Below are 26476 nucleotides of genomic sequence, written 5' to 3'. Positions count from 1 at the left end.
GAAGGCCCTACCCTCGTGAATAAACTAATCCATTCACGGAGAGTGGATTAACGGGTTATCATGGAAGGGGAACTGGCGGCTTTGTAAGAAGAGAAAAACCTGAGATAGCACATTAGCATGCTCAGCCCCCTCAGGACTCTTCAGAGAGTCCCCACTAGCAAGAAGGCTCTCACCAGATGTGCCCTCTTAAACCTGGACTTCCTAGACTCCACAACCATAAGAAATAAAATTTTTTATAAATTACCCGGTTTCTGATATTGTGTTAGAAACAGTAGAAAACAGCCTAAGACAATAATAAACATCTAAATAAGTTTTATACACATACAAACATTCATATCAGTTAGCATTTCTAACAACACAGGAATTCATATTTTTACATAAAATTATCTCTAAGTTTCACAAATACATAATGAAACATATTTGCCTTATAAGATCCACTATCTCCTATATCAGTTTAGGCCCTCTTTTCTAGTTTTGTTTTGTTTTCTTTTCTTATTTGTGTAAAGCTTTATCTTAGCTAAGTTGAGTAAATTCATATGGTATTTGCAAATAAATACATAAAGAGACAGACAGACCAACAACAGCGACCTGGCTTCTTGGGTTCTTTGCACACTTCTTAGAATAAGAAATCTGAATAGCCAAAATTTTTAGAATAGCTATTTAGAAAAATTTTAGAGCTGGGCGCGGTGGCTCACGCCTGTAATCCCGGCACTTTGAGAGGCTGAGGTGGGAGGATCACCTGAGGTCCAGAGTTCAAGATGAGCCTGGCCGACATGGTGAAACGCTGTCTCTACTAAAAATACAAAAATTAGCTGGGCGTGGTGGCAGGCGCCTGTAATCCCAGCTACTCGGGAGGCTGAGGCAGGAGAATCATTTGAACCCAGGAGGCAGAGGTTGCAGTGAGCCGAGATCGTGCTATTGCATTCCAGCCTGAGTGACAGGGCGAGGCGCTGTCTCAAAAAAAAAAAAAATTTAGAATTTTTAGAAGAGCTAAAAATCTGAGAGTAGTGGGGGCTAGAAAGGTCAATACTCCAGTAACCGTTATTTAAGGCCTGAGCACACTTTACTCATTCTTTATAACTTCACCATCACTATACCCTCTCCTGCCTCCATCTGGCTTTGTTAGCTAACTCTCAACATGCCTATCTGGACATCCACCCTGTCCCCTGCCACCTGAACTGAAATCCCCACTTAAAAATACAGTTGCAGCGGAAAGTTCACATGCAGAACAGGTTTTATTAAACACAAGACTGTAGGTCCCATTCACTGTACAGAATTTTAATAAACACATTCACAATCCTATCAGGAAAGCCATGTTGTTATGAGCCATTCATTACATGAAGACTACTTTACCAAGCATAGACAATATAAAATTATCCATTTCCATAATATAATGTTAATAAGTTACTTCCCAAACTTAAAATCCAAATTCCTTAACACCACTTACATGTCTAAGAAGTAATTCGAGAATCCAGTTTAGAAGTTCTAGTGAAGAATTTTTTCTTTGTTCTTTTATTAATTTATTTAAAAAATGTACGATATCTATTAACAGTTTCTCATCTTCAGTGCAAGCAGGAAGCACTTGTAAAAACCTATAATGAAAAGACAATAATTATGGTTTCTGGCGCTTTAAAATACACAATACCACTGTTCATCAGATACATGGACTTAACAGGTGTCTTGTGAGGATGCTATTTTATGAGACACTGTTCTAAATGCTTTGAAAAATGCAAAGTTGAAACAAACTGGGTATCTGCCTTCAAGAACATGAGATTATAGTGGAAAAACCATGTGGACAAGTAACTAAAATAACTAGAAGTGACAAATATCATAGGAGAAAAATAACAAATTCAGAAAAAGTACCAAAAAAATACCAAGGGGAAAAACACTGACTCTGTCCCATGAAACTTGCTTTTTCATACTGGGAATGCCATGTTTCACTGATAGGAAGAATTATTACTTCACACCTAATTCTGACCAACTTGAAAAAATAAGGTCATAAAATGAGGGGAAAAAAAAGTCCTGCAAGGACGCTACCAGAGTTTGTAACAGGCAAGGAAAACACTGAAGGTACACTTAGGATGAAATTTGTTTGTATGTTCACAGCAAAAGGATATGAGCCAATTTTCTGAGATTTCTTTAAAAAAAAAAAACTGGTTTAAGAGAGCTAAAAGATTAGTAGACAATAAAACATTTGTTTAAAAGGGAGAAGTAGTTTGGAAAATCGTTTTTTTAAAAAGCAATCAGGAAGAGATATGATGAGATTCAATTTTATCTGTAATGTTTTATTTTTTATAAATCTAAGGCAATTGCATCAAAATGTTAGTAAGAGTGGCAATAATACGAATCTTAATATTCAGCATTTATTGAGCACCAACCTTGTGCCCGCCTATGTTCTAAGAGCAGGGTTTTTGTCAAACTTCATAACAACAGCATGAAGTAGGTACCTCTATCTCAAAGACAAGAAGACTCAACCAAAAACATGATTAAGTCGTTTTTCCAGTCACACGGCTAGCAAGTTTTAAAACATGAATACTAAACTAAGCAGTCCAACACCAGGGATATATAATGCTGTATTTCTTAGTAATGTGGTGTTTGTCTCATTATTATTTTTCCTTACTTTAAAATTCCCACATCCCCAAAATGACATTCAGCTGAGTAGGATGGCAGGTGTTGGATTATGAAAATTGAGATTAGAAAAATACTCTGAAAGGATGGAATGAAAGGATGATTCTAACAACCATAGATCTTTGGGGAGATTTATGATTTAACAATCATAAAGATTATAAGAAGTCTTCCATGATATCCAGTGTAACATTAAAATATCAGCTCTGTAACCCCATTTTATATCCGCCCTCTTATCCCTTAAATCTAAGTGTACTATCCTCTTTTCAATTCCTCTTGAAGACACAAGACACTCTTTCCTAACTCAGGGCTTTATCCCTTTGCCTGGCATTTTTTTAAAAAAAAAACATTTAATTTGTATAATATTTGTTGAATATGGCATTTTAGTCTAGAGGAGAAATAATATATTCTAAAAGTGGTTGTGAGTCAACTGATCATCCATTTATGGATTCAAAGTATCAAATTTCTGTCACATAACATGCACCAAACTATATTCCATTTATTTCTGTTTAATTTTTAACTGACAAATAATAATTGTATATATCTTTAGGGTACGATGTGGTGTTCTAACACATGTATACATTGTGGAATGATCCAATCAGGCTAATTAACATACCGATCACCTCAAATATTTATTTCTCTGTGGTGAAAACATTTAACATCCATCGTTTTAGCTTTTTTGAAACATACATTATTATTAACTATAGTCACTATGCTGTAATAGATCACCGGAACTCATTCCTCTTGTCTAACTGGAATTTTGTAACCTTTCAGCAATGTCTCCCTTTTCTCTACCCACATCCCCCTGCCAGTTGCCTCTGGTAACAATTCTACTCTCTACTTTGAATTCGACTTTTTTAGATTCCATATATAAGACAGATCATGTGGCATTTGTTTCTCAGCGTGCCTGGCATCTTTTCGGCTTCCAATCCCATAGACTTTTAACATCCTTCTACCTGTTATGCCTTGGCTTGAGCTTCATTCTCTGAACCACTTTTTCTCTACTGAAGAGGGATAGGGTGCTCCTCTAATACAGTTTCATAAAAGCCTGCTTGGAAGCATTTCTACTTTTGATTATACTTTTAGCTGTCTTAAATCCAAGTTCCATGAGAGCAGGACCCTATCAATTTTATTCACTGCTATATTTCCTACAAGAGTGACACCAAGTAGGTGATCAATAAATGTTTGTTGAATGATGGAAAAGGAATAGGAAGAGAAAGGCAGTAGCCCCTTTCTTCCTATTCACCCCACGCCACAGCACCACACCCGTATAAGGCATCATGTCCAGATCTCAGGGAGAGTCCTAAGAAACACAGCACCCTTGTAAAATAGCATGAACAAATGAGAAGTCTGGACGCTGTGGCTTTTAAAGTCTATCTAAAACAAAACAAATCATTTAAAGCAGGGTAGGAGGAATAGAGAAGAAATTATAGTTAAGTTTAAATGAAGAGTTGTCACATGTGAAGACAGTATTTATTCTGTGAGTTTCAGGACAGAATAATAGGTAGAAATGACCAGGTACAGTTCAAAAGAACAAAAAACTTACTAATAATCACAGCTCAAAAACAGAATGAATATCCTTCAAAGGAGGTGTTCATGCTGAGGCTGCATGGCCAACTGTGTACTATGACTTATGCCACATATGAGGGATATAAAAAGGAATGTAATAAACCCAAGGCACATGAGAAGACAAATATTTAAACAAGTGTAGAGGTAATGCAGGAAAGCCACATGACAATCATGGTAACTACAATTCCACATACATTACAGAAGAAGACAACCTTGGAGCTCAAGGAGGAGTAGATATTCACGAGGCAGCCAGGGAGTTAACTATGTAAAAGAAAGGAGGTATAAAACAGAAGTGTATGCCCTAAAATATCAAGCAGTTTCATAAAACCCCAATATTTGTACTTCATGGAAACACAGTATATGTTAGAGAGAGAGAGGCAGAAACTGCAGCTGAAAAGGTAAGCAAGAGCCAGATCAAAAAGAACTTTCTACAGCATGCTAAGGGGTTGGAATTCTAATAATATCCAGCACACCATGGAAGAGAACCCACAGGTGACATGTATTTCAGAAGGATCATTCAGGAAGCAACACAAATGAGTGGCATAAGGTTAAAAGCAGAAAAACCAATTTGCTAGTCAGTCTACAATCTGGTGAAAAATGGAGAAAAACAGTAGCCAACAGGACTTTCAGTAGGAAAGGAGTAGAGAGGCATTAAACATGCAAACTCAACAGAAACTAGTTGAAAGAAGACTCTAGATACCTCTAACAACTTGTAATCCTACTGAACCATGACTATCATCTGTTTTCTTAAAGTAAGTTTCCAAAATGATATTAGATTGTAATAGCATGCTTGTGTGTTAGCATACACATATAAAAACATACACATAAATTAATGTTGGACTGTTAAAATAATTAGCTTGGAAAGTTATGTTTAGAAGCCATAGTACCGTTAAGTAAAAAGATTTTAGAAACCATTTTTTGTTGTCAAACTGAAATATACTTTTGTTAATAGTGATAAATAGTCATGGTTTAGGGTGGTGTTCATTCCAGTATATATGTAAAAATCATGTTTACCCTTCTCTGGATAGTTGAGTTTGCTAATATCATTTTTTGGTAAAAAATTAAATGTAACTTCAAAATATAATAAGACTTCCTTACATCTGTTGTTTAAATGACCTGAGAGGACAATTTCAAAATATCTGAGCAAAGCCAGAATTATTCTAACATATACACTCACTCCTAAAAGGACACCTTTTGAGGAACATTCATTTGGATATATCATATATTTGAAAACTTAGCCTCAAAGTATATTTACTGACATGGAAAATGTCTAAAAAATAACATTATTTTTTAAATACAATAAAAAACTATTCACACAGGTATGAACATGCTTCTCTATATTTTGTTTTGTCTAGAATGATATAATTTGAAATAGCTGTATTTTAAAAATATTAAACTAAGCTTATAAAAATGTTCTCAATATCTCAATACTTTATACAGCCATAATTTATGGGAATTTTCTATCTCCAAGCACCCTTTAAGCTGTTGGTTCATCTTAGATAATCAGTCAAAAAGATAATGTTCCTTTCTATCATTAAACTGAGTGAAAGCAAAACTAAAGTTTCCCAAAGCCTCATTAGTACATGCATTTCTGGAAGTTTTTAAAAAGTTTTCATGAAAAAAGGTGGATTCTGTGATATATATTTTTGATACATTCCTTAGTGAAACATAGTACAGCAAAAATACATCAATATTTATAAATTAGGCAGTAGTGTCTGTGTTGCCATGATCGAGCACAGGCCTGAAAACCAAATACAAGATGCATATTATATATACATGCGTGTATATATATTAAACATATACACAGTCTATACTCTCCACTTACACTAGTCCTGAGGAAACTAACCATAAAAATGTGATGCTCACATACAGTTACTGCTACTGGGCAATTTGAAATACTCTAAAGGCTTCCACTGACCCACAGTTTGAGAGTCTTTCCTGTAATGCGGTATTGCATACTATTTCTATGGTTTTAATTCACAAGAGAAAGAAAACTTAGTGCAATGAATTCAATCAGCTTTTATGTTAAAATTTCTTTTGACAAATAGGGACATATTACATTTATTTAAAGTGAAGGATTTATGCATTCTTCAACTGGCAAGACTGTTTAAATGCGGGAGTGTGCTGATAAATATGTAACTGAGAGTGCTGACTTATTGTGTTTGTCAATTTCCATGGGGTAAATATCCCACTCTAGACAATTTGGAGCTACCATGTAACATGAAGTTGTGAAGAGGCACAGTGGCACTCCATTGTAGTTATTTCCATAAAATACATACCCCTGTAGTGCATCTGTATGCATAACCTCAAGAACAAAGATAACAGTAAAATGTTGCCACATAATTAGAAAATGATGTTTGCATATTCATTACCTTTTGTCTTCATATAATTTATTTAATTGTAAGTTTACATGATTAAGAATGGCTGTGTTTAACAATCAACTTACAAAAATCCTGAAAATTCAACCATCAGCTCTCTCACAAGGCTGTATTAGTGGGCACTAGCACACCACTGGAAAACCTAATCAGATAAACTAATTTTTAAAGCTAAACTAATAAAAGAATTCATATTTTGGAAACTCATTTAACCTAACAGCTTAAAAACTGCACATTTTATGTTAAATAATAAAGTTATAAATTGTATACTAAAGTCACACGAAGAATAAAATGAAAATCTGCTTGCAGTGGTTGCTTATCAGTCTTGTTGCAAATGCAACCATCTGCTACAAGTTAAGCATGTTAAATTGACAAGCCAGAGCCTTCTCAACTAAGTGCTATAAAGGACCTCCACATGGCAATCAACTTCATGAAATTGAGAGTAAAAAGAAAAATGATATAATTTACTTAAGAATAAAACAAAAGCAAAACAAAACAAAACAGCCTGTGGCAGGTGTACCACACCTATTAATCAATTCACTGATGTCTCAACTCATTTATAACATGGATAGAAATAAACATTGAATTTGTTTCATCCATGTCTTGTCCTAATTATTTACTTTTGTGCGGTAAAATTTTCTAAGGATAATACATTGTTATAAGTTTATTAATAATCCCTTCAACAATGCAATAACTAAATTAAAAATTTCTCTTTGGCTATTATTACAGATGATAAAAATCCTGGAGTTTTTCTTTCTATGATAGCAGCAGTAAGGGCATAGACTCTTATCTTCAAAGGTTAGGAGATGAACACAAATGCAATACAATCCAGGTCTTTGAAACTGGCAGCCTTGACCTTACACTGACCTGTTTAGTGCGGTATGCCAAGCCAAGGACTTCAATGTAACCCCACATGGACCAGGGCAACCCTTTAAAGACAATCTGTCATTCAGAAGATAAAAGCTCATCCTAGTGACAGCAGCCCTAACTTCCCTGTGGGCTGCTGCCTGAACAATGGAATGGAGGCAGTCCTGCAACCCACTAGCCATGTGTGTTATCTTCAGCGTGAGGATGTCCTCTGTGGATAACTTCAATGCATCTAAAATTCTAGACAAAAAGAAGAAAAAAGGAGGGACATAAAGGTATTTAAATAAAAGCTCACACTTATTTCTATTATAAACTCTCCCAAAAGTTGTTTTATCTTCATTTTCTTTTAACAAAAGGTTGACTTACAGCCAAAAGAAAAACTGATACATATCTGTCAATATTAGGATTTTACATTGGCATCCCAAATGTTTATATTGACTTTTCCTCCTTATAAAAATTTTTATTCACATAAGACAGATTAGAATATTAAGATACTCAAAAGTAATCACCATCACACTAATGATAACACTCACGCATATACTTACTGAAATTTTATTCTAATCCAGAACCCTTTTCCTAGTGATTCATATCTATGAACAAATCAGACTTAACCTCTAAAACAGTACAGAGTAAAATGCTTTTTCATTTAAAATTTTCCCATGATAGATTGTTAAAAGTAACAAACACATGTAATCTTTAAAAGAAAGTAAAAATTATAACTGTTAAAAAGCAGAATCAGATGATATCAAGGGAAAAAGCTACTGGACCTAAGGAAAAAGTAAAACCTAACTAATTAATTACAATTAATTAATTGCAAATGCTTTTTCAACTAATATAAGAGCTTACTCTTGCATTTTAGTTTCAGAGTTCATTTGCTTCAACAGATTATCACTCCCACGATACCATGACAGGTTCCAAGCTATTCTCAGCATATCTGACACCGGCTTCAACGCCAAACAATCAGCAGATAAGGGCAAAACTATGGAGTAAGGACTCACAGCATGGTGTCCGATTACACGAACAGGTAGATGATACCTAAAGAAAATGTGTACAAATAATTACAAACTCAAATTTTTAAATGCTACTCAAAAAGATGAGCCACAAATGAGAGCTAGTTCAATGCCTCCCAACCCACAATGCTGCAAAGGTTTCTCTTAGTCCCTATTTTAAACAATTATCATAATTTATACAGTATTTCAATTATTCTTTTCATCTCCTCTAAACTCCCCAGAACACTTAAATCCTTTCTTGAGGACTTACCACATTCTATGCTATATTAGAGTTGTTGTGGAGATAACTAATGCTCCTTGAAGTCAGGGCCCATGATATAGTGAACCAAACATAAAAGGTGTTCAGTTAAAACACTGATACTTACTTTATGCCAAACACTGCTTATTTTGTGTCATTCATTCACAGTTACATGGTATGGCATTATGATACCTATTTTACAAATGATCAAAATGAGGCTTAAAGCTGATAAATGAATTGCCTATGATCATAGAGGTCACTAAATGACTGAATTCCAGCTTATTATTTTCACTTGAGAACATGGTTTCATCATCAATAAATTCAACAAGAACCAAGAAATATGTGTAGAAATAAAAACAGATTCAATAGCAATATCTTTTAAACCAAAGTTAATTTTGTTCTATCATAAAGACACAGGCATGTGTATTTTGTTTCAAGTTTTTCCTTTAACATTGTGAAATAATCTAACATGCACTAAATTTGCATCCTAGAAGGAACAAAAAGAAATTTTAAAACTCCTAAAATGTATATAGAACAAAACATGATCCTAAATAGCCAAAACAATCCTGAGCAAAAAGAACAAAGAGGGAGGCATCACACTGCCTAACTCTGAATTATGCTACAAAGCTATAGTAACCAAAACAGCATGATACTAGCATAAAAACAGACACATAGACCAATAAAACAGAATAAAGAATGCAGAAATAAATCCACACATTTGGTCAACTTTCAACAAAAGCACCAAGAACATACACTGGGGAAAGAACAGTCTCTTCAATGAATGGTGTTCAGAAAACTGGATATCCATCTGCAGAAAAATGAAACTAGATCTCTATCTCTCACCACATACGAAAATCAAATCAAAATGAATTAAAGACTTAAATGTAAGACCTGAAACTATGAAACTACTAGAAGAAAACATTAGAGAAATGCTTCAGGACATTAGCCTAGGCAAAGATTTATTAAGTAAGACCTCAAAAACACAGGCAAGCAAAGCAAAAATAAGTAAATTGGATCATATCAAGCTAAAAAGCCTCTGCATAGCAAAGGAAACAGTCAACAAAGTGAAGAGACCACCTATGGAATGAGACAAAATACTTGCAAACTATTCAACTGGCAAGAGATTAACCACCAAAATATATAAGGAACTCAAACAACTTAACAGCAAAATAATAATAATAATCCAATTAAAAGCTGGGCAAAAGATCTGAATAGAAACTTCTTAAAAGACATACAAATGACCAACAGGTATATGAAAAAATTCTCAACATTACCAATTATAAGAGAAATGCAAATCAAAACCACAATGAGATATCTCACCCCAGTTAAAAAGGCTTTTATCAACAAGACAAAAAAAAATAACAGATGCTAGCAAGGATGTGGAGGAAGGAGAATGCTCATACACTGTTAGTGGGAATGTAAATTAGTAGAGCCATTATTGGAAACAGTATGGAGTTCCTCAAAAAACTAAAAACAGAACCTACATATGATCCAGCAATCCCACTGCTAGGTATATATCCAAAAGAAAGGAAATTGGTATGTCAAAGAGATATATGCACTCCCATGTTTATTGCAGCACTATTCACAATAACCAAGATATGGAATCTACCTAAGTGTCCATCAATAGATGAATGGATTTTTTTAAATGTGGTATAAATACACAATGGAGTATCATTCAGACGTAAAAAGAATGAAATCCTGTCACTTGAAACAACATGGATGGAACTGGAAGTCATTATGTTAACTGAAATAACCCAGGCACAGAAAAACATCACATGTTCTCCTTTACATGTGGAAGCTAAAGAAAAAAAAAAAAAGATCTCATGGAGATAAAGAGTAGAATGATAATTACCACAGGCTGTAAAGGATGGTGGGGAAGGGGGGGAATTAAGAAGGGATGGCTAATGGGTACATAAAAATTTAGATAGAAGGAATAAGATCTAGTGTTCAGTAGCACAATAGGGTAACAATAGTTAACAGTAATTTGTTGCATATTTCAAAATAACTAGAACAGCAGATCTGAAATGTTCCTAACACAGAGAATCAATAAATGTTAGAGGTAATGGACATCCTAATTACTCTGATTTGATCAGTATACATTGTATGCTTTTATCAAAATATCACATGTACTCCAAAAATATGTACTATTATATACCCATAAAAATAAAATAAACTCCCCTAAATAAATAAGCAAGCAAGCAAAGTGCTGTGGGATATAGCTGAAGGAACTCCTAAGGGAATGGGGAACACAGTTCCTTCAAAGAAGCAACAATAAAACTGACAGCCAACGTTCCTACAAATAATAGACTCCAACTGCCAACCTAGAATTCTATACCTAGTGATAACATTTTTTAAAACAGAAAGAATTTTTAGATTTAAAAAAAAAAACCTGACAGAAATCATTGCTAATGTAAGTGCACTACATTAAATAATAAAAAAATCTTCAAAAAAAAAAATTCTCAGATGGAGGCAGAAAAAACAAAAAGGCAATAAAAAGTAACAGAAACGACCAAGGCATACAAATCTAAATGAGTATTTACTGCATAAAATAATTATACTAACATCTTACAGAATTTAAAATATGTACAGAATTTAATACCTGACAATAAAAGAAAAAAAAAGAAGAGCAAATAAATGGAGTTAATGTGTTCTAAGGTCCTTGCATTGTCTGGGATGTGGTAAAAATACTAGTTCACAGTCAAGGAAGCAAATTATAATTTCTATATTATAAAATAATAATCATCTGTATAAAATATATAGAAATAATGTATATAGAAGAATACTTAGCTGGGCACAGTGACTCATGCCTGTAATCCCAACACTTTTGGGAGGCTGAGGTGGGAGAATTGTTTGAAGCTAGGAGTTCAAGACTAGCCTGGATAACAAAGCAAGATCCCAATCGCTACAAATAAATAAATAAATAGAATACTTAATGTATATGTAACTACAAGTTAACAGCTGGAAAACATGGATTAATTTTAAAAATTAAGAAAAGCCAGAGAGGAAAAAGAAAGAAAAAAACCACATTGGACAAATAGAAAATAGCAAGCTAATAATCTGTATCCAAAAATATTAGTAATTCTAGTAAATGTAAAATGCATTAAAGTATTCCATTAAAACTGTAAATACTGTCAGATTGGACCAAAAAAACTCAACTATATACTTCTTAAAAAAAAAAAAGTACATTTAAGGACACAGAACAGCTAAAACTACAAGGATGGAAAAATACATTATCATGCTAACCACTAACCAAATAAAAGCTGGTGAAGCTACAGTAATAAGAGATCAAGTGAATTCTATATGATGAAGCACTGCTAGAGATAAAGAAATAATTTCATAATGATAGAGACAACCCACCAGCATGTTTACAAACTAAATTACATGGCCTCAAGATACACTGTCAGCCAGAATGACAATGTCATAGTGGAGATTTTAACATGCCTCTCCGCTACCTGAAAGAACTTCACACACATACAATAAAGTAGACACAGGGAAGATGTGAACACTATCAATAAACCTGATATATTTTGATACCTAATAGAACAGTATATCCAACAACTACTACATATACATTATTATTTTCAAGTATACATGGAACATTTTAAAAAGCTGACCATATGCTGGGCCATAAAGTAAAATTCAACAAACTCTAAAGAATTAGAATCATAGAAAATATTTTCTAATGTCAATATTAAGCTAAATATTAATAATAAAATAACTAGAAAACCTAATAAACTAAATCTTCACTAGTTACCCCCAATAACTCTAAACAACCCTTGGATCAATGAAAAAAAAATCACAAAACACTTAGAAAATATTTTGAACTAAATAATAAAATATGGCATATCAAATTCGTGGAATATACCAAAAGCCACACTTAGAAACAATGATAGCTTTAAATGAAAGGGCGGCTAACAATCAATGGCCAATCCTCCAGTAAGTTAGAAAATGAACAGCAAATTAAGTCTGAAAAACATAGAAGGAAAAAAATAATAAAAAGCAAAGAGTAATACATCAGAACCACTCTGAGATACCACCATACATCCATCAGATGGGCAACAATTTTTTAAATGACAACATTACTGTGAGTAAAGGAGTAATAAAACTCTTTCTCCTCTTTATGGACAAACATGATCTTGAGCTAACTCTCTGTCCCTTTACCCAGTAAAATCAGATAGATATGGAAAGTCAAGAATTTACTAAGCTGCTTTGCTTATGATGAAAATGACTCCCCACATCTTGACTGAGACATCCAGGAATAAACTATAAATGCATGATGGGATGTCACAGCTCTGAGCAATCTTGAGTGCTGTGGCTCTTATAAGCAACCTGGAAACTATGCCTACAGCCCACTTACTAGAGAACATATTTTCTATTTGGGACATGAGGCTTCCAAGCCAAGACAGCTCCCAGCACCCACAAATGTGATCTCATTCTAAGCATGACTACTGCAGTTGTGTGAGTTTTATTATTTAGCCAAACCTAAACACCATTAAGACTGGTAATGCAAATACCAAAGGCTAGTGAGGATGTGGGGCAGCTAGTACTTTTCCACTGATGGTGGGAATGTAAATCAGCACAACTTCATAATACTGTTTGGTAACACCTACTAAAGCTAAACATAAATATCCTATATTCCAACAGTGACACATGTTCAAGAATGTTCTTAGCAGTCATTTATTCATAATAGCCCAAAACAGAAAACAAATTAAATGTCCACAAATAGAATGGTAAATAAAAGTGTTGTATATTCTTAGAATACTACATAGCAATGAAAATGAACCAACTATTGATTGCTTCATGCAGCAACATGGACAAATCTCTCCAAGTTGAGCAAAAAGCCAACATAATAATGCACTCTATTTATAAAGTTCCAAAACTAGCAAAAATAATGTACAGCAATAGAAATTAAAATAGGATTACATTTTGGGGTGGTAGAAGGTAATGAGAAAGCACAAAAAGGGTTTCTGGTCTGTCAGTAATATTCTATGTCAATCTGTGTGACATAAATAAGTACGTTTACTCGGAAAAATTCAAGGGCTGTACCCTTACGACTTGTATGCTTTATGTACGATATATGTCAATAAAAACAATTTACTTTTTACAAAAGTCTAAAGAGACATGAAAACCAAATACAGTGCAGAACCTTAACTGGTTATTGCATTCTGAAAAAATATACACAAAAGATACTTGGAGATAACTGGAGAAACCACATCATGTTATAGAATTATTTTTAATCTTGTTAGATGGGATCATATTGCAGCAGTTATGTAGAATAATGTCCTTAAAGATGTGCATGCTGGAATATATAGGAAAGGAGTGATTTATGTCTGAAACTTATTTCCAATTGGCGGGTGAGGGAGAATTAAATATAAATAAAAATATGTATTAGGAGAGAGAAAGCAAAGAGACTCATATGTAAATAATTGATGACTCTAGGCTGAACGACATACAGGTATGCACTGTATAGTTCTTTCAACTTTCCTGTAAATTTGAACAGTATCAAAATAAAAAATTGGTGGTAGGGAGATATACTTACTGAAATCTTCAAAGCACCATTGTGAAGGAACCATGAAAGCCCAAGTTATGGGATTTAAATGCTAAATGAAAATTGTCACAAATTATAGATATTGATTTCCCTTTCTGTAACAACATTTTATCCTTCAAGAAAATCAGAGAAATAAATCCTTTACCTTCTAAAAACGGAAACAGGCAAACTGAAGACTGATGGCAAAGAAGGTTTATTGGAAGGATTAACAGACCTATTTCATAAAAAACAGAAACAAAGAAACAACTGAGTAGAGCAAGTTTTGTCTAACGAATACAAATACAACTTACCTCACTTCGCTGACTGCAAATGAAGTCAAGCCGTGCAACCGAGTCTATCCTTTAGTATAGAAACAACATGTTTGCTACTTCCTAGATTTGCTTATGAAGAGTAAATTATGTTTCAAAAAAAAATTCCATGTAACAAATGATTCATACAATGCAGCGGTGGGACTAGCAGGTGGACTTTGTGCCTCTCCTCCCACGGATCTTGCTCAAGATCAGTGCTAATCATATACTATCGTCCTAAACATCTTCTGAGGTTTTTTAAAAATCATGAAATATTAAGAAAAAAACACATATTTGAAGGTATGTACTAAAAATGTATTAAAGACAAAAATTACTGCAGTAATTTTAAATTTTATATTTAGTAATGTTTAAAAATAAAATTTGAGATAGACTTTCTGAGCCAATAGGCTTTTGAATACTGTTTATTCAAATCAAAATTCATACCACATTACGTGTAGCATGGACAGCATAAGCTTCGTAAATCAGAAATTTCCATGCCTTACTATAAGATTGCATCAGATTCCTGAGATAAATAGTTAAGAGTAAAAAACTTAGAAATTCTTATATCTCACCACATATCCATTCTTGATACTTCATCAAATAATAGAAGACAAAACAGTGCTCCAACTTCAGTCACAACAGTACAGTCTTCATGAAATATTAAGGAAACTGAATAAAAAGAAGCACAACTTTATGAAATATTTGTACGTCTAGAAAGAATGAACTTCAAATTTAAAATATCTTGATTTGAAGAGAAAAGAAATGCAACATTAACCCAGATAAGGTGACACTAAAACACAGGCTTTCATCTCTAACTTGTGGATGTACAAGAATCACCTGGAGGGCTGGTTAAAACAGTTTCTGATTGGATAGGTTTAGGGTGGAGCCTGTGAATGTGAATTTCTAATAAGTTCTCAGAGGATGCAGACGCTGCCAGTCCAGGAGCCACACTTGTAGATACACTCACTAGACACTGTCTAGTTTTAGGTAATTAGAGAAACGAACTGACACAGCCTCTAAGAAGGTTATGCCAAGTCATGTAATTCTAGCTAAAGTTTCCTCACCGAGAGATCTTATTTTGTAACTTTTGCCCTTTACTACAAACATGTGATCATAGAACTTGGATTTGACTTTAAAATGTTATCCTTGGGCTCTGTCATTGTTTTGGTTCCTTTTAATTATGACAAGATGATGGAAAAGGGAAGTGCTCTGAACAGATAGACTTAACACTAGCTCTACCACTTACTACTTAGCTAAGTGCCCTGGTCAGATTCTTTAACATTAAGTCTCAGTTCACACTTCTGTAATGATCCCAATGCCACAATTTCCTTGAAACATATGAAATTCTAAACAAAGAAGCATCATGTTATCTCACAGGAATAACAACATAATACACAGTTAGCAAATTCAGGGAAGCAGTAATAAGAAGTTTTGAGAGAAGAGATTTTTCCTAACTGAAAGAAAAGAAAATCATCCTTATGTAACTGGCATGATTAAAAATAGCAATAAACCAAAAAGTAAAGAAACAGAGAACATGTAAAAATTAACTTATAATAAAACAGACATTTCACATCAGTGATGAATAGAATGAACCATAATATTTCCAAATAAATAAGAAATTACAGCAATGCCTTTGCCTGATTTAAAATTTAATTTTTTTAAACAACACTCGAAACACAGGAAAAGTGTTTTCAATCTGGAACTAGAGAAAGTCCTACTTGAAGAGCATGATAAAAAATTGCCCAACTGCCATAACAGAAAAGTTCCATATGTTTCCATAAAATATTTAAGGTTAAAAATATTATAATAAATAAATTTAAAGGACAGAAAAGTTGAAAGAAAATATTAATCACATAAAATCAAGCATAAGGATTGTACCTATCTTATAATAAAAAAAACCCTACAAGTCACTAAAAAGAAATTAAATACAACAGGAAAATAGGTAATCCATAGATTAAGAAATTTGAATATATATGAAAAGATCACTAAAACTAAAATAAGAAAATAAAACAACTATATATTTTTACCTATAAGATTAAAAAAATTAATGACACATATTCAGTGTTGGCAAAGTTGTAATGAAAATAAGCATTTTTAAACACCTTTGGTGAGAGTGATTTGGAAAGGAACTTAACCATTATCTTATAAAATCTCTTTGACCTAGGAATTCCAACCCTGAATGCACAAAGATGATCACACAACACGATTACTGTCATGGTGGAAAATCTAAAACAAATACCCAGTAACATGGCAAACTGAAATTCTGAAACAGCAATGCAGTAGTTTTTAGGGCTTTTTAAAGAACGTATACTCACATGAAATAATATAGAAAGACATTCAAGTTACATTTCCAATTGAAAAAAGGAAGCAACACAATACTGTAATATACAGAATGAAAACTACATGTGGGTGTAGAAAAAAATCATTCGGAAAAATACATTCCTAATGATAACTAGAACAGTCTTCTTTGGGGAAATTGAGAAAGAGAAGAAAATGAAAACTTAGAATTTGTATAGTTCTATATTGGCTGAATTTTTACAATGGGGATGTATAGGTCTGTGATTATTTAAAACAAAAACAAACAAAGGTAAGGAAGTTTGGATTCTCTCTCAGTAGCAAAGTAAATAACCCAATAACCATTTTTCGGTTACAGCCTCGGCCAAGTTGCTAAATCTCTCTAGACCTCACACTGAGATGGTATAGTAAATGATTTCTAAGTTAATTTCTAACCCTGAAATACAGTATAGAATTCTGTCATAACATAAAGTTTGTAATTCAAAGTAGTGTTATCTGAGTATTTATTGTACTCCTTTGATCCACTATCCATGCTACAGAAATAATCTTCCTAAAACACATACTCCCCTGTTTAACAACCTTAAAACGGCTCCTCACTGCTGTTTAATAAAATCTCCCAGGCCCTGCACAAACTGCCCTCCCGGCCTCATCCCATCATTTCCCCTTCATTCCACACTCCCCAAATCCAGCCAGCTCCATCTCAAACACATCAATCTCTCATACACACAACCATGGCTCCATCTAGAAGTCAATCTTGCCTATTTGAACTCCTACTCATTTCTGAAATTCCATCTTAGATGCCACATTCCCAAGAAACAATCTCCGATACTTTTCACCAACCAATCAGACCAGCATGTCCTCTGGCACCAGGAATCCCCAATTACAAGTATTACTGTGGTGTACTGTATATTTATTTGTCAATGTCTCCAACTCTATTGTAAGCTCCATGAGGGTCATTTACCATGCTCATCAATATAACCCAAGGGCCTAGCATTGCACCTAGCACAAAGCATGTGCTTAATAAACGTCTGCTGAGAAATGGGTTTTGTTGGTTAAGCAGCTGGTTAAAAATTAATTTTTCGGCCAAGCACAGTGGCTCACGACTGTAATCCCAGCACTTTGGGAGGCCAAGGCAGGTGGATCACATGAGGTCAGGAGTTTGAGACCAGCCTGGCCAACATGGAGAAACCTAGCCTCTACTAAAAATACAAAAATTACCCAGGCATGGTGGCAGGCACCTGTAATCCCAGCTACTCGGGAGGCTGAGGCAAGAGAAATGCTTGAACCTAGGAGGCAGAGGTTGCATGAGTCAAGATCGCGCCACAGCACTCCAGCCTGGGCAACAAGAGTGAAACTCTGTCTCAATAAATAAATAAGTAAGTAAGTAAGTAAAATTTTTCCTGAAACTAAATCCATTAATGGGGGATACTATATTCATTCTCAAACTCATTGAAAGTAATTTCCACAAACAGCAATGAAATAGAAAAACTGAAATACTGAAAAGGGTATAGATTATATTGCCTTGAAATGTGCTTTTGAATCCAGTAGGTGTTCATAATAAGTTCCACGCTTGAATAATTTAAATGAAAATTATAAACGAAAAGGTAAACTAGGAACTAAATTCAAATGAATAAGGTTAATAAGAAGACACGTATTAACAGGATTAAAGAAAACTAAAAATCCATAACTGCTGCTCTTTCAGATGATCAGTCTATACAACCTTATAAAAACGTTATAGTCTACTCAAAATGTTATGAGCCTAAACACACTGAATCTCTTTAGAGTTTTACCTGGTTTTAGGGCTGCTAGTTAAATAAACTGCATCTTACTCACTTGGCAAGCAGAAGCCAACAGGAGGAAAAAATGCTAAAATAAAATGACTACATTGTAATAACACATTTTGAACATAAATCTCACTTATCTCCTACATGCCTGATAAAAGACAAGATGAAGCACATTCAGATGCTTGTACATGACTCTTCAGCACATTCAGATGATTCTACATGACTCTTGCAGAATATTAAAAAGCAGTGGCCTAAATCTCTAAGAAAGAAAATAGTACAAAATGTTACCAAGGTCTTCATTGAGGAAAAAAAAAAAACGGAAGACAGGCAGAACAAAACTCCATGAAACGTGTTCATCTAACACCTTACTAAATTAGAATCAAATTAAAATGGGTTTTTAAAAACCACATTTGATAGAATGTGATAAATTTAGGCTCAGAGTCATTTAGGATGGTCTAGTTTCTACCCACACAGGTTGAGTCTATACTCTTAACACCTGTCAAATGAAATAATCAGACAAAATGTACCAAGATCCAAAGGTATAAGCAAAACAAGAAAGATGAAAGAGATATTGGAAAGAAGATAGTAATAACAGCAGCTGCAACTTTCTCTCTTTATAGATAATAGTTTCCTGTCTGAGTACCAGATACATGTACATCAAGGTACAAACAATCAGAGGTTTCAGCTTTTCTCAGCTCTAGCCTCCACTCAGCAACAGGATTATAAAGCAATTTCCACAAAAATATTAAACATTTTCTATTTACATTAGTAGTGTATTCACTAATAAATGCTGCTGTTCTAATAGCAAAATAAAAAGTAAATGTGACTTACAATTAAAGAAGAAACACTTAAAACTTAAGAACAATCTAATTATTAGCAGATTTTCTTTTATTTACCTCTGAATAACAGGGTCAAAAGAGAAGACTGTTGTGAGAGGGAAACACGCATGACTGGATCGCCACATAAAACCTTCCTCAAGAGTGTGAGGCATGGCTGTATCAAACATTCTACAACCTGGGCCAGGAGGAAAAACACAGCTATTTCATTTTCAACAATTATCAGGTGAGATCAAACAGACCATAATATTATCTTACTCTAAATTTTATGCTTTTTCATCAAAATTATCTGAAACTAAAATGTAAATAAATACTAGGAATTACTTTCCACTGAAAGTAAGTTTTGTGTATACTTCTATCACCTATCTTATGGAAATTTTAGGATTAGTTTTCCTTTATAGAGACTCCACTTTTCGAATTAAAAAAAAATAATGAATGAGATAGGAGGTGTTACTTAGAATTTAAAATCCAAGTACTCATCCAAATTCTGCTCAGTTCAATTTCAGATCTGATTAATAAAAACAGCCTGTAAAACAATGTCTAGATGCACATTAGCCTTACCTTGCCATCTTGACTCACACATTCATTTAAATACTCAATTATTTTGTCAATTAAGCATAACTTTTTCACCACAGCATGCATTTTAATATCTGTAGATAAAAAAAGTTACTAAAAGTTAAAGAACATTTTTTATAGTTTAAAACACATATTTTGAAATACTCAGAACTGATATCCACATAACCTTCAAACTATTAAAAATACTTAGACATGGGGTTGACATTAGAGTATGAAACTTTTAACTTTTTACTTTACATACACCTGTCCAATTTGAGAATGTTTAAGTAAAAAGCATATCTTACTTCTGTAACATAAAAAACTATAAAAAAAAGAATTATGGAACTAGTTCAGATTCTGAAAACTACGAGAATTTAAGTGTACAAATGAATGCTTATATTTATACACGGCAAATTATCTTCTGTATATTATTTCATTGACTCTTCCAAATTTATCACCTTCAAATGTTTATAAGTCTCCACAAGCTCATGTGTAAAATATGACTTACAACATGAACATTTTTCTATCTATAAAAAAATCTCTAACCTCAAACTATTAATAGCAAACATAAAAGGAAAAAGATTATAATACACTATATATTTCTGGAGAACATGAGCTTCTTTTTAATAAGCATATATTCACATATTATGTTTGCAATAAAAAAGTTTTTGTATACGCACAAAAAAACTTGTATGTATAGACATGCGCACACGCACACACAATTGTTACCAGAACTCAAAACTGTAATTGCTTATATATTCGTTACAAGTATTTAACAACTTGCAGACAAATTTTCTCCTATATTCTCATTAGGAAAAACACATACACTCACATACTGATATTGAAGTGGTAGCTATCACCATAACAATCTTTAGCTGCTACTTAAAGAAAAAAAAAATTTCCATTGCCCCCCAATATAGGGCATACCAAAATTATAAGGCATACTTTTGAAATGTTAACAATATTGAAGGAATACTCTGAGTTTTTCTTGATCTTTTTTTTAACCAGGGCTTTCCACATTTTCTAGTCTTCTTTTCTGTAGTCTGTGATTGTTGTTAAAACTACAAATATGTGGAATATGGTTTTTCAAATAACTCTCTCATCCCAGTTTCCACTCATGTCACGACAAGAAGTGCTAACCATAAAAATCTTTTTACGTAAACCCAAAGTTATCATTTCTCATAAACGTTAAGGTACATTCATCACGTATGGGGAAAAATTCAAAACTAACCCAAAGAACAAAAGCCTATGGAATAACAACACTACAAACAAAGTTAACAGTGTATTACACTAGTTGTTTTTAAAAATAAACATTTATACACTATGGAATACTATGCAGCCATAAAAAAGGATGAGTTCATGTCCTTTGCAGGGATGTGGATGAAGCTGGAAACCATCATTCTCAGCAAACTATCACAAAGACAGAAAACCAAACACCACATGTTCTCACTCATAGGTGGGAACTGAACAATGAGATCACTTGGACACAGGGCGGGGAACATCACACTCCCGGGCCTGTCACGGAGTTGGGGGCTGAGGGAGGGATAGCATTAGGAGAAATACCTAATGTAAATGAGTTGATGGGTGCAGCAAACCAACATGGCACATGTATACCCTATGTATCAAACCTGCACATTGTGCACATGTACCCTAGAACTTAAAGTATAATTTAAAAAAATAAAAATAAACGTTTAAAGAAAAGGCATAGCTACAGTGTACTATTTTTATTTTACCTACCACAAAAGTATTATTTGATTAATTTCCCTAAGCAAGATGGTACAAATTGAAAATACGATGCATGCACTCGGTAAACTGAGGAAGGAACATGCACTTCACTATTGGAAGTACACTAATATTTTAGAAAGAAGATAATTCTATCAAATGGCATTTTACAGGTCAAATAATAACAAGGAATTAGCAAACTTTTTCTGTAGAGAACCAGGTAGTAAGCATGTTGTTAGCCTTTGCTAGACACACACATATGGTCTCTCGCATATTCTTTGGTTTTGGTTTGGCTTGGTTAACAACTCTAAAGATGCAAAAACCATTCTTGAGGGCTGTCAAAAAAAAAAGGCCACAGGCTGGATCTGGCCCATAAACCATAGTTGCCAACTCCTGCCAGTACCACACGGCAATCTAAAATTCTATTATCAACAGTACAGCAATCATTTTCCTTAAAAGACATTACCTTGCATAATCACAGCTAACTGTTCAGCAGCTGACTTTCTCAAAACAAGATCAACATCATCTGAGGTGAAGATTTCATATACCTTTTCAACTGTCTCCAACTACAAACCAAAAAAAAAAAAAAACCAAAATTACATTTATCTGCTTACAGTTCTCCAGTAAGATTTTATAGTTTGTGCCCTATGAACAAAAGCTCAAAAAGTCAACTTATTTAAATAACCAACATATTTACAGGTAAATTCACACAATGCTGGGTTGAGTAGCAGTTCTGTATTTAAGTCTTCAAGGAATTGCCACACTGCTTTTCACAATGGTTGAACTAATTTACACTGCCAACAGTGTGTAAGTATTCCCTTTTCTCCACAACCTCACCAGTATCTGCTATTTTCTGACTTTTAATAATAGGCATTCTGGCCGGGCGCGATGGCTCACGCCTATAATCCCAGCACTCTGGGAAGCTGAGGTGAGCAGATCATCTGAGGTCAGGAGTTCAAGATAAGCCTAGCCAACAAGGTGAAACCCCATCTCTACTAAAAATACAAAAGGCCAACATTGTGAAACTCCATCTCTACTAAAAATACAAAAATTAGCTGGGTGTGGTGGTACACGCCTGTAATCCCAGCTACTCGGGAGGCTGAGACAGGAGAATCGCTTGAATCCAGGAGGCAGAGGCGGCAGTGATCCAAGATCACACCACTGCACTCCAACCTGGGAAACAAAAGTGAAACTCTGTCTCACAAAAAAACATAAATAAATAAATAGCCATTCTGACTGGTGTGAGATGGTCCCTCATAGCAGTTTTGATTTGCATTTCTCCAATGATCAGTGATATTGAGCTCTTTTCCATATGCCTTTTGGCCACATGTACGTCTTCTTTTGAAAAATGTCTGTTCTGTCCTTTGTCCACTTTTTAATGGAGCTGTTTGTTTTTTTCTTATAAATTTGTTTAAGTTCCTCATAGATGTTGGATACTCAACGAAATACACATCATTCTACCATAAAGACACATGCATGTGTATGTTCAGTGCAGCACTGTTCACAACAGCAAACACATGGAATCAACCTACATGCCCATCAATGGCAGACTGGATAAAGAAAATGTGGTACATATATACCATAGAGTACCATGCAGCCTTAAAAAAGGACGAGGTCATGTCTTTTGAGGGAACATGGATGAAGCTGGAGGCCATTATCCTTAGCAAAATAACGCAGGAACAGAAAACCAAATACTGCATGTTCTCACTTATAAGCAGGAGCTAAATGATGAAAACACAAGGACACAAAGAGGGAACAACGGACACTGGGGCCTACCTGAGGGTGGGGGGTAGGAGGCGGGAGAGGATCTGAAAAATAACTATTGGGTACTAGGCTTAGTACCAGGATGATGAAATAATCTGTACAACAAACCCCCATGACACAAGTTTACCTATATAACAAACCTGCACAGGTACCCCTGAACCTGAAATAAAAGTTTAAAATAAATACATAAATAAATAAAATTTGCAACAATGATGCAGTAGGTCAAGAAGGAACTTAAGATCTAAAATAAAGAGTCATCATGTCAAATAAGTCTTTTTTTTTTTTTTTTTTTTTTTGAGACAGGGTCTCACTCTGGTCACCCAGGCTGGAGTAAAGTGGTGCAATCTCAGCTCACTGCAGACTCCACTTCCTGGGCTCAGGTAATTCTCCTACCTCAGCCTCCCAAGTTGCTGGGACTACAGGCATGCACCCCCAAGCCCAGCTAATTTTTTTGTATTTTTAGTAGAGATAGGGTTTCAACATATTGCCTAGGCTGGGCTCAAGTGGTCCACCCATCTCAGCCTCCCATAGTGCTGGGATTACAGGCATGAGTCACTGTGCCCGGCCCCTCTCTTCTTAATATACATTTTTGCTAGGAAGTTATTTATAACCCATTAATCCATTAGCAACCTTACAAAGGTAACAGAAAACAACTATGTTCCCTAACATCTTTACAGGTAGTACCAGGCTAACCTGAGGAAAGTGACCCAGACCTATGACTCAAGATTTCCCTGTTGCTCCCAGAAACCACCAGCTGGTATTCCCATGAACCTCTCCATTCTTTCTCTTAGAAGACCCCACAGCAAACAGTACTCTGGGACTTGCTGTCCAGCACCCCTTCAAAGCTACCCCCCAGACAAGTCCCTTACTGTCACTTCATGCTAGAACAGAATCTGAGGTGGCAAAACCAGCATCAGGAAAAAGGGACAAGAAAAGAACAAAGATGAAGCTCCTTTCTCCCACTCACTGCTATCTTCCAGTCCTAACATGGACTCACAGAAGACGTGTTAGAATGCCCCCTCCCCGCCTTCCTCCATACATCAGGGCACAGGAGTGACTACCAATGGCTTAGTACTCAGGGAAGTCCCAACCAGACCTGGTATGTGGCCAGTGGAAGACTCTCCAATCCTCCTGCCAGCACTGTCATACAGCCCTGAACATTCAGTTTAGAAGAACATAATGTGTTTCCCCATTAAAAAGCAAACAAACAAACGAAAAAACCGACTGTATCACATGTGGCTCTACCATACTACTACAGGCCTTGGCAAGTTAGTCTAACATAAAACAGACAGATTGCAAACTTGAGTGAAATGAGAAAGTACAGAACACAGGAATGAATCCATGAAAACAGTGGACTAGTGGACAGCTTTCTTTATAGAATTCTCCATCAGTCCAGCATGCTATAGGTACAGTCCTAGCTAAAGACAGGAAAATGTATTTACAGCCGCTGCCCATTGCTCCCATTACCATCTGAGCTCCTCCTGTCAGATCAGCGGCAGCATTCAATTCTCATAGGAGTGCAAACCGTATTGTGAACTAGGTATGTGAGGGATCTCGGCTGTCTGCTCCTTAAGAGAATTTAACTAATGTCTGATGATCTGTCACTGTCTCCCATTACCCCCACATGGGACTGTCTAGTTGCAGGAAAACAAGTTCAGAGCTCCCACTGATTCTACATTATGGTGAGTTGTACAATTATTTCATTATATATTACAATGTAATAACAATAGAAATAAAGTACACAATAAATATAATGCACTTGAATCATCCCAAAACAATACTCCTGCCCCGATCCATGGAAAAATTGTCCTGTGAAACTGGTCCCTAGTGCCAAAAAGGTTGGGACCACTGCAATAAATCAATGTATCTAGAAGCCAGATAAAGCCAGAACACAATTTCAAACCAGCCCTGAATCCCCATAATTCTCTCCCTCCCCAGGACATACACAAACTGAAGAATGTCACATAAAATACATGATATAAAAATGTATCAAATTACCACACAGTAATAAACTCAAAATTTATAGTCACCTTAATAACCAGCTCTCTTCTGTCATCCAGTTTGAGTTCGATAGGTTTCTTCACAATGAATAAATTAGTAACTTTGGAGAGAACTCTGGCGTCTATTAGAGGACGCTTCGTATCAGCCCCTTCTTCACTGGTAAGATGGAATGCTAAAAGCTTTAATGCTAGTGAACGGACCCTAAGAACACAAAGTACTTAAGTCGAACTTCATGATATACAAATGTCTATTTTAAAAGGGCTTGTAATCACAAGTAATTATATATCAACAAAGTACAATAAGTAGTCACAATTATACTGCCATTACTAGTAATAATTTACTTTTTCTACTAAAAAATCTTTGATATATAATTATAATGATTTATTCAATATAATAGTTATAAAATAAACATCAGAAACAAAAAATAGTAACTACAAATGAGACAGACTCACTGATATTAAATATCAGTAAACTTCAATAAGTACATCTGCGAATTAAATCTATAACTCCTGTCTTCAAATCTAGTGAACTATTCCCAACCATAAAAAGTATCACAGACCGCTGACCACAGTCCAAACGTTAAGTTGAACCCACAGGAGAGTAATGACGCTCATAACGGAAGTGTGGTAACACTACAATGTATCAAAATCTTCTTATATCAGGGGCCAAACAGATTCCTGTCAAATATGAAAATACAAATACTTTTTCCTTATCTGGAAGGGATTAGGAATAAGGTCAGCTGAGTGGGGAGGTGGGAGACTTTTCAAGAAAAGAGTAAATACCATATGCCACTAAACAATGAAATAGAGAAACAGAAAAACCACTGAGTGGACAAAGGTCACTAAGGCGGCAGATACTGAGACAACCATGTATCTGTCACTCCTCTGATAGGTTCTCGAACTACCTGGAAACTGGACAAATTTTAAGCAATAATACAAGTTGCCAGGTTTTAAGAACTACCTATAAGACAACAATTAAAACATGCATCATTAGGGTGGCC

At 34.7% G+C, this 26476-nt stretch overlaps 1 protein-coding gene across 1 annotated transcript in view; it reads right to left on the bottom strand.

Moving 5' to 3' along the window:
- The window catches only part of RTTN (rotatin), a 211170-nt gene that overhangs the window by 123726 nt on the left and 60968 nt on the right, over nt 1-26476 (bottom strand). The window contains exons 18-26 of the mRNA XM_030810284.1: nt 25506-25677; nt 22178-22277; nt 19996-20084; nt 19495-19612; nt 15092-15188; nt 14378-14446; nt 8283-8471; nt 7437-7676; nt 1448-1592 (exon numbers count right to left, since the gene is read on the bottom strand). Of these exons, the coding sequence (XP_030666144.1) occupies nt 1448-1592; nt 7437-7676; nt 8283-8471; nt 14378-14446; nt 15092-15188; nt 19495-19612; nt 19996-20084; nt 22178-22277; nt 25506-25677 (1219 nt within the window). The remainder of the gene's footprint in view (nt 1-1447; nt 1593-7436; nt 7677-8282; nt 8472-14377; nt 14447-15091; nt 15189-19494; nt 19613-19995; nt 20085-22177; nt 22278-25505; nt 25678-26476) is intronic.

This window comes from Nomascus leucogenys, chromosome 4 (genome assembly GCF_006542625.1).
Source record: "Nomascus leucogenys isolate Asia chromosome 4, Asia_NLE_v1, whole genome shotgun sequence".
Lineage (NCBI taxonomy): Eukaryota > Metazoa > Chordata > Mammalia > Primates > Hylobatidae > Nomascus > Nomascus leucogenys.
The sequence above is the reverse complement of the archived record's forward strand: the minus strand, read 5'-3'. Positions and strand labels throughout refer to the sequence as shown.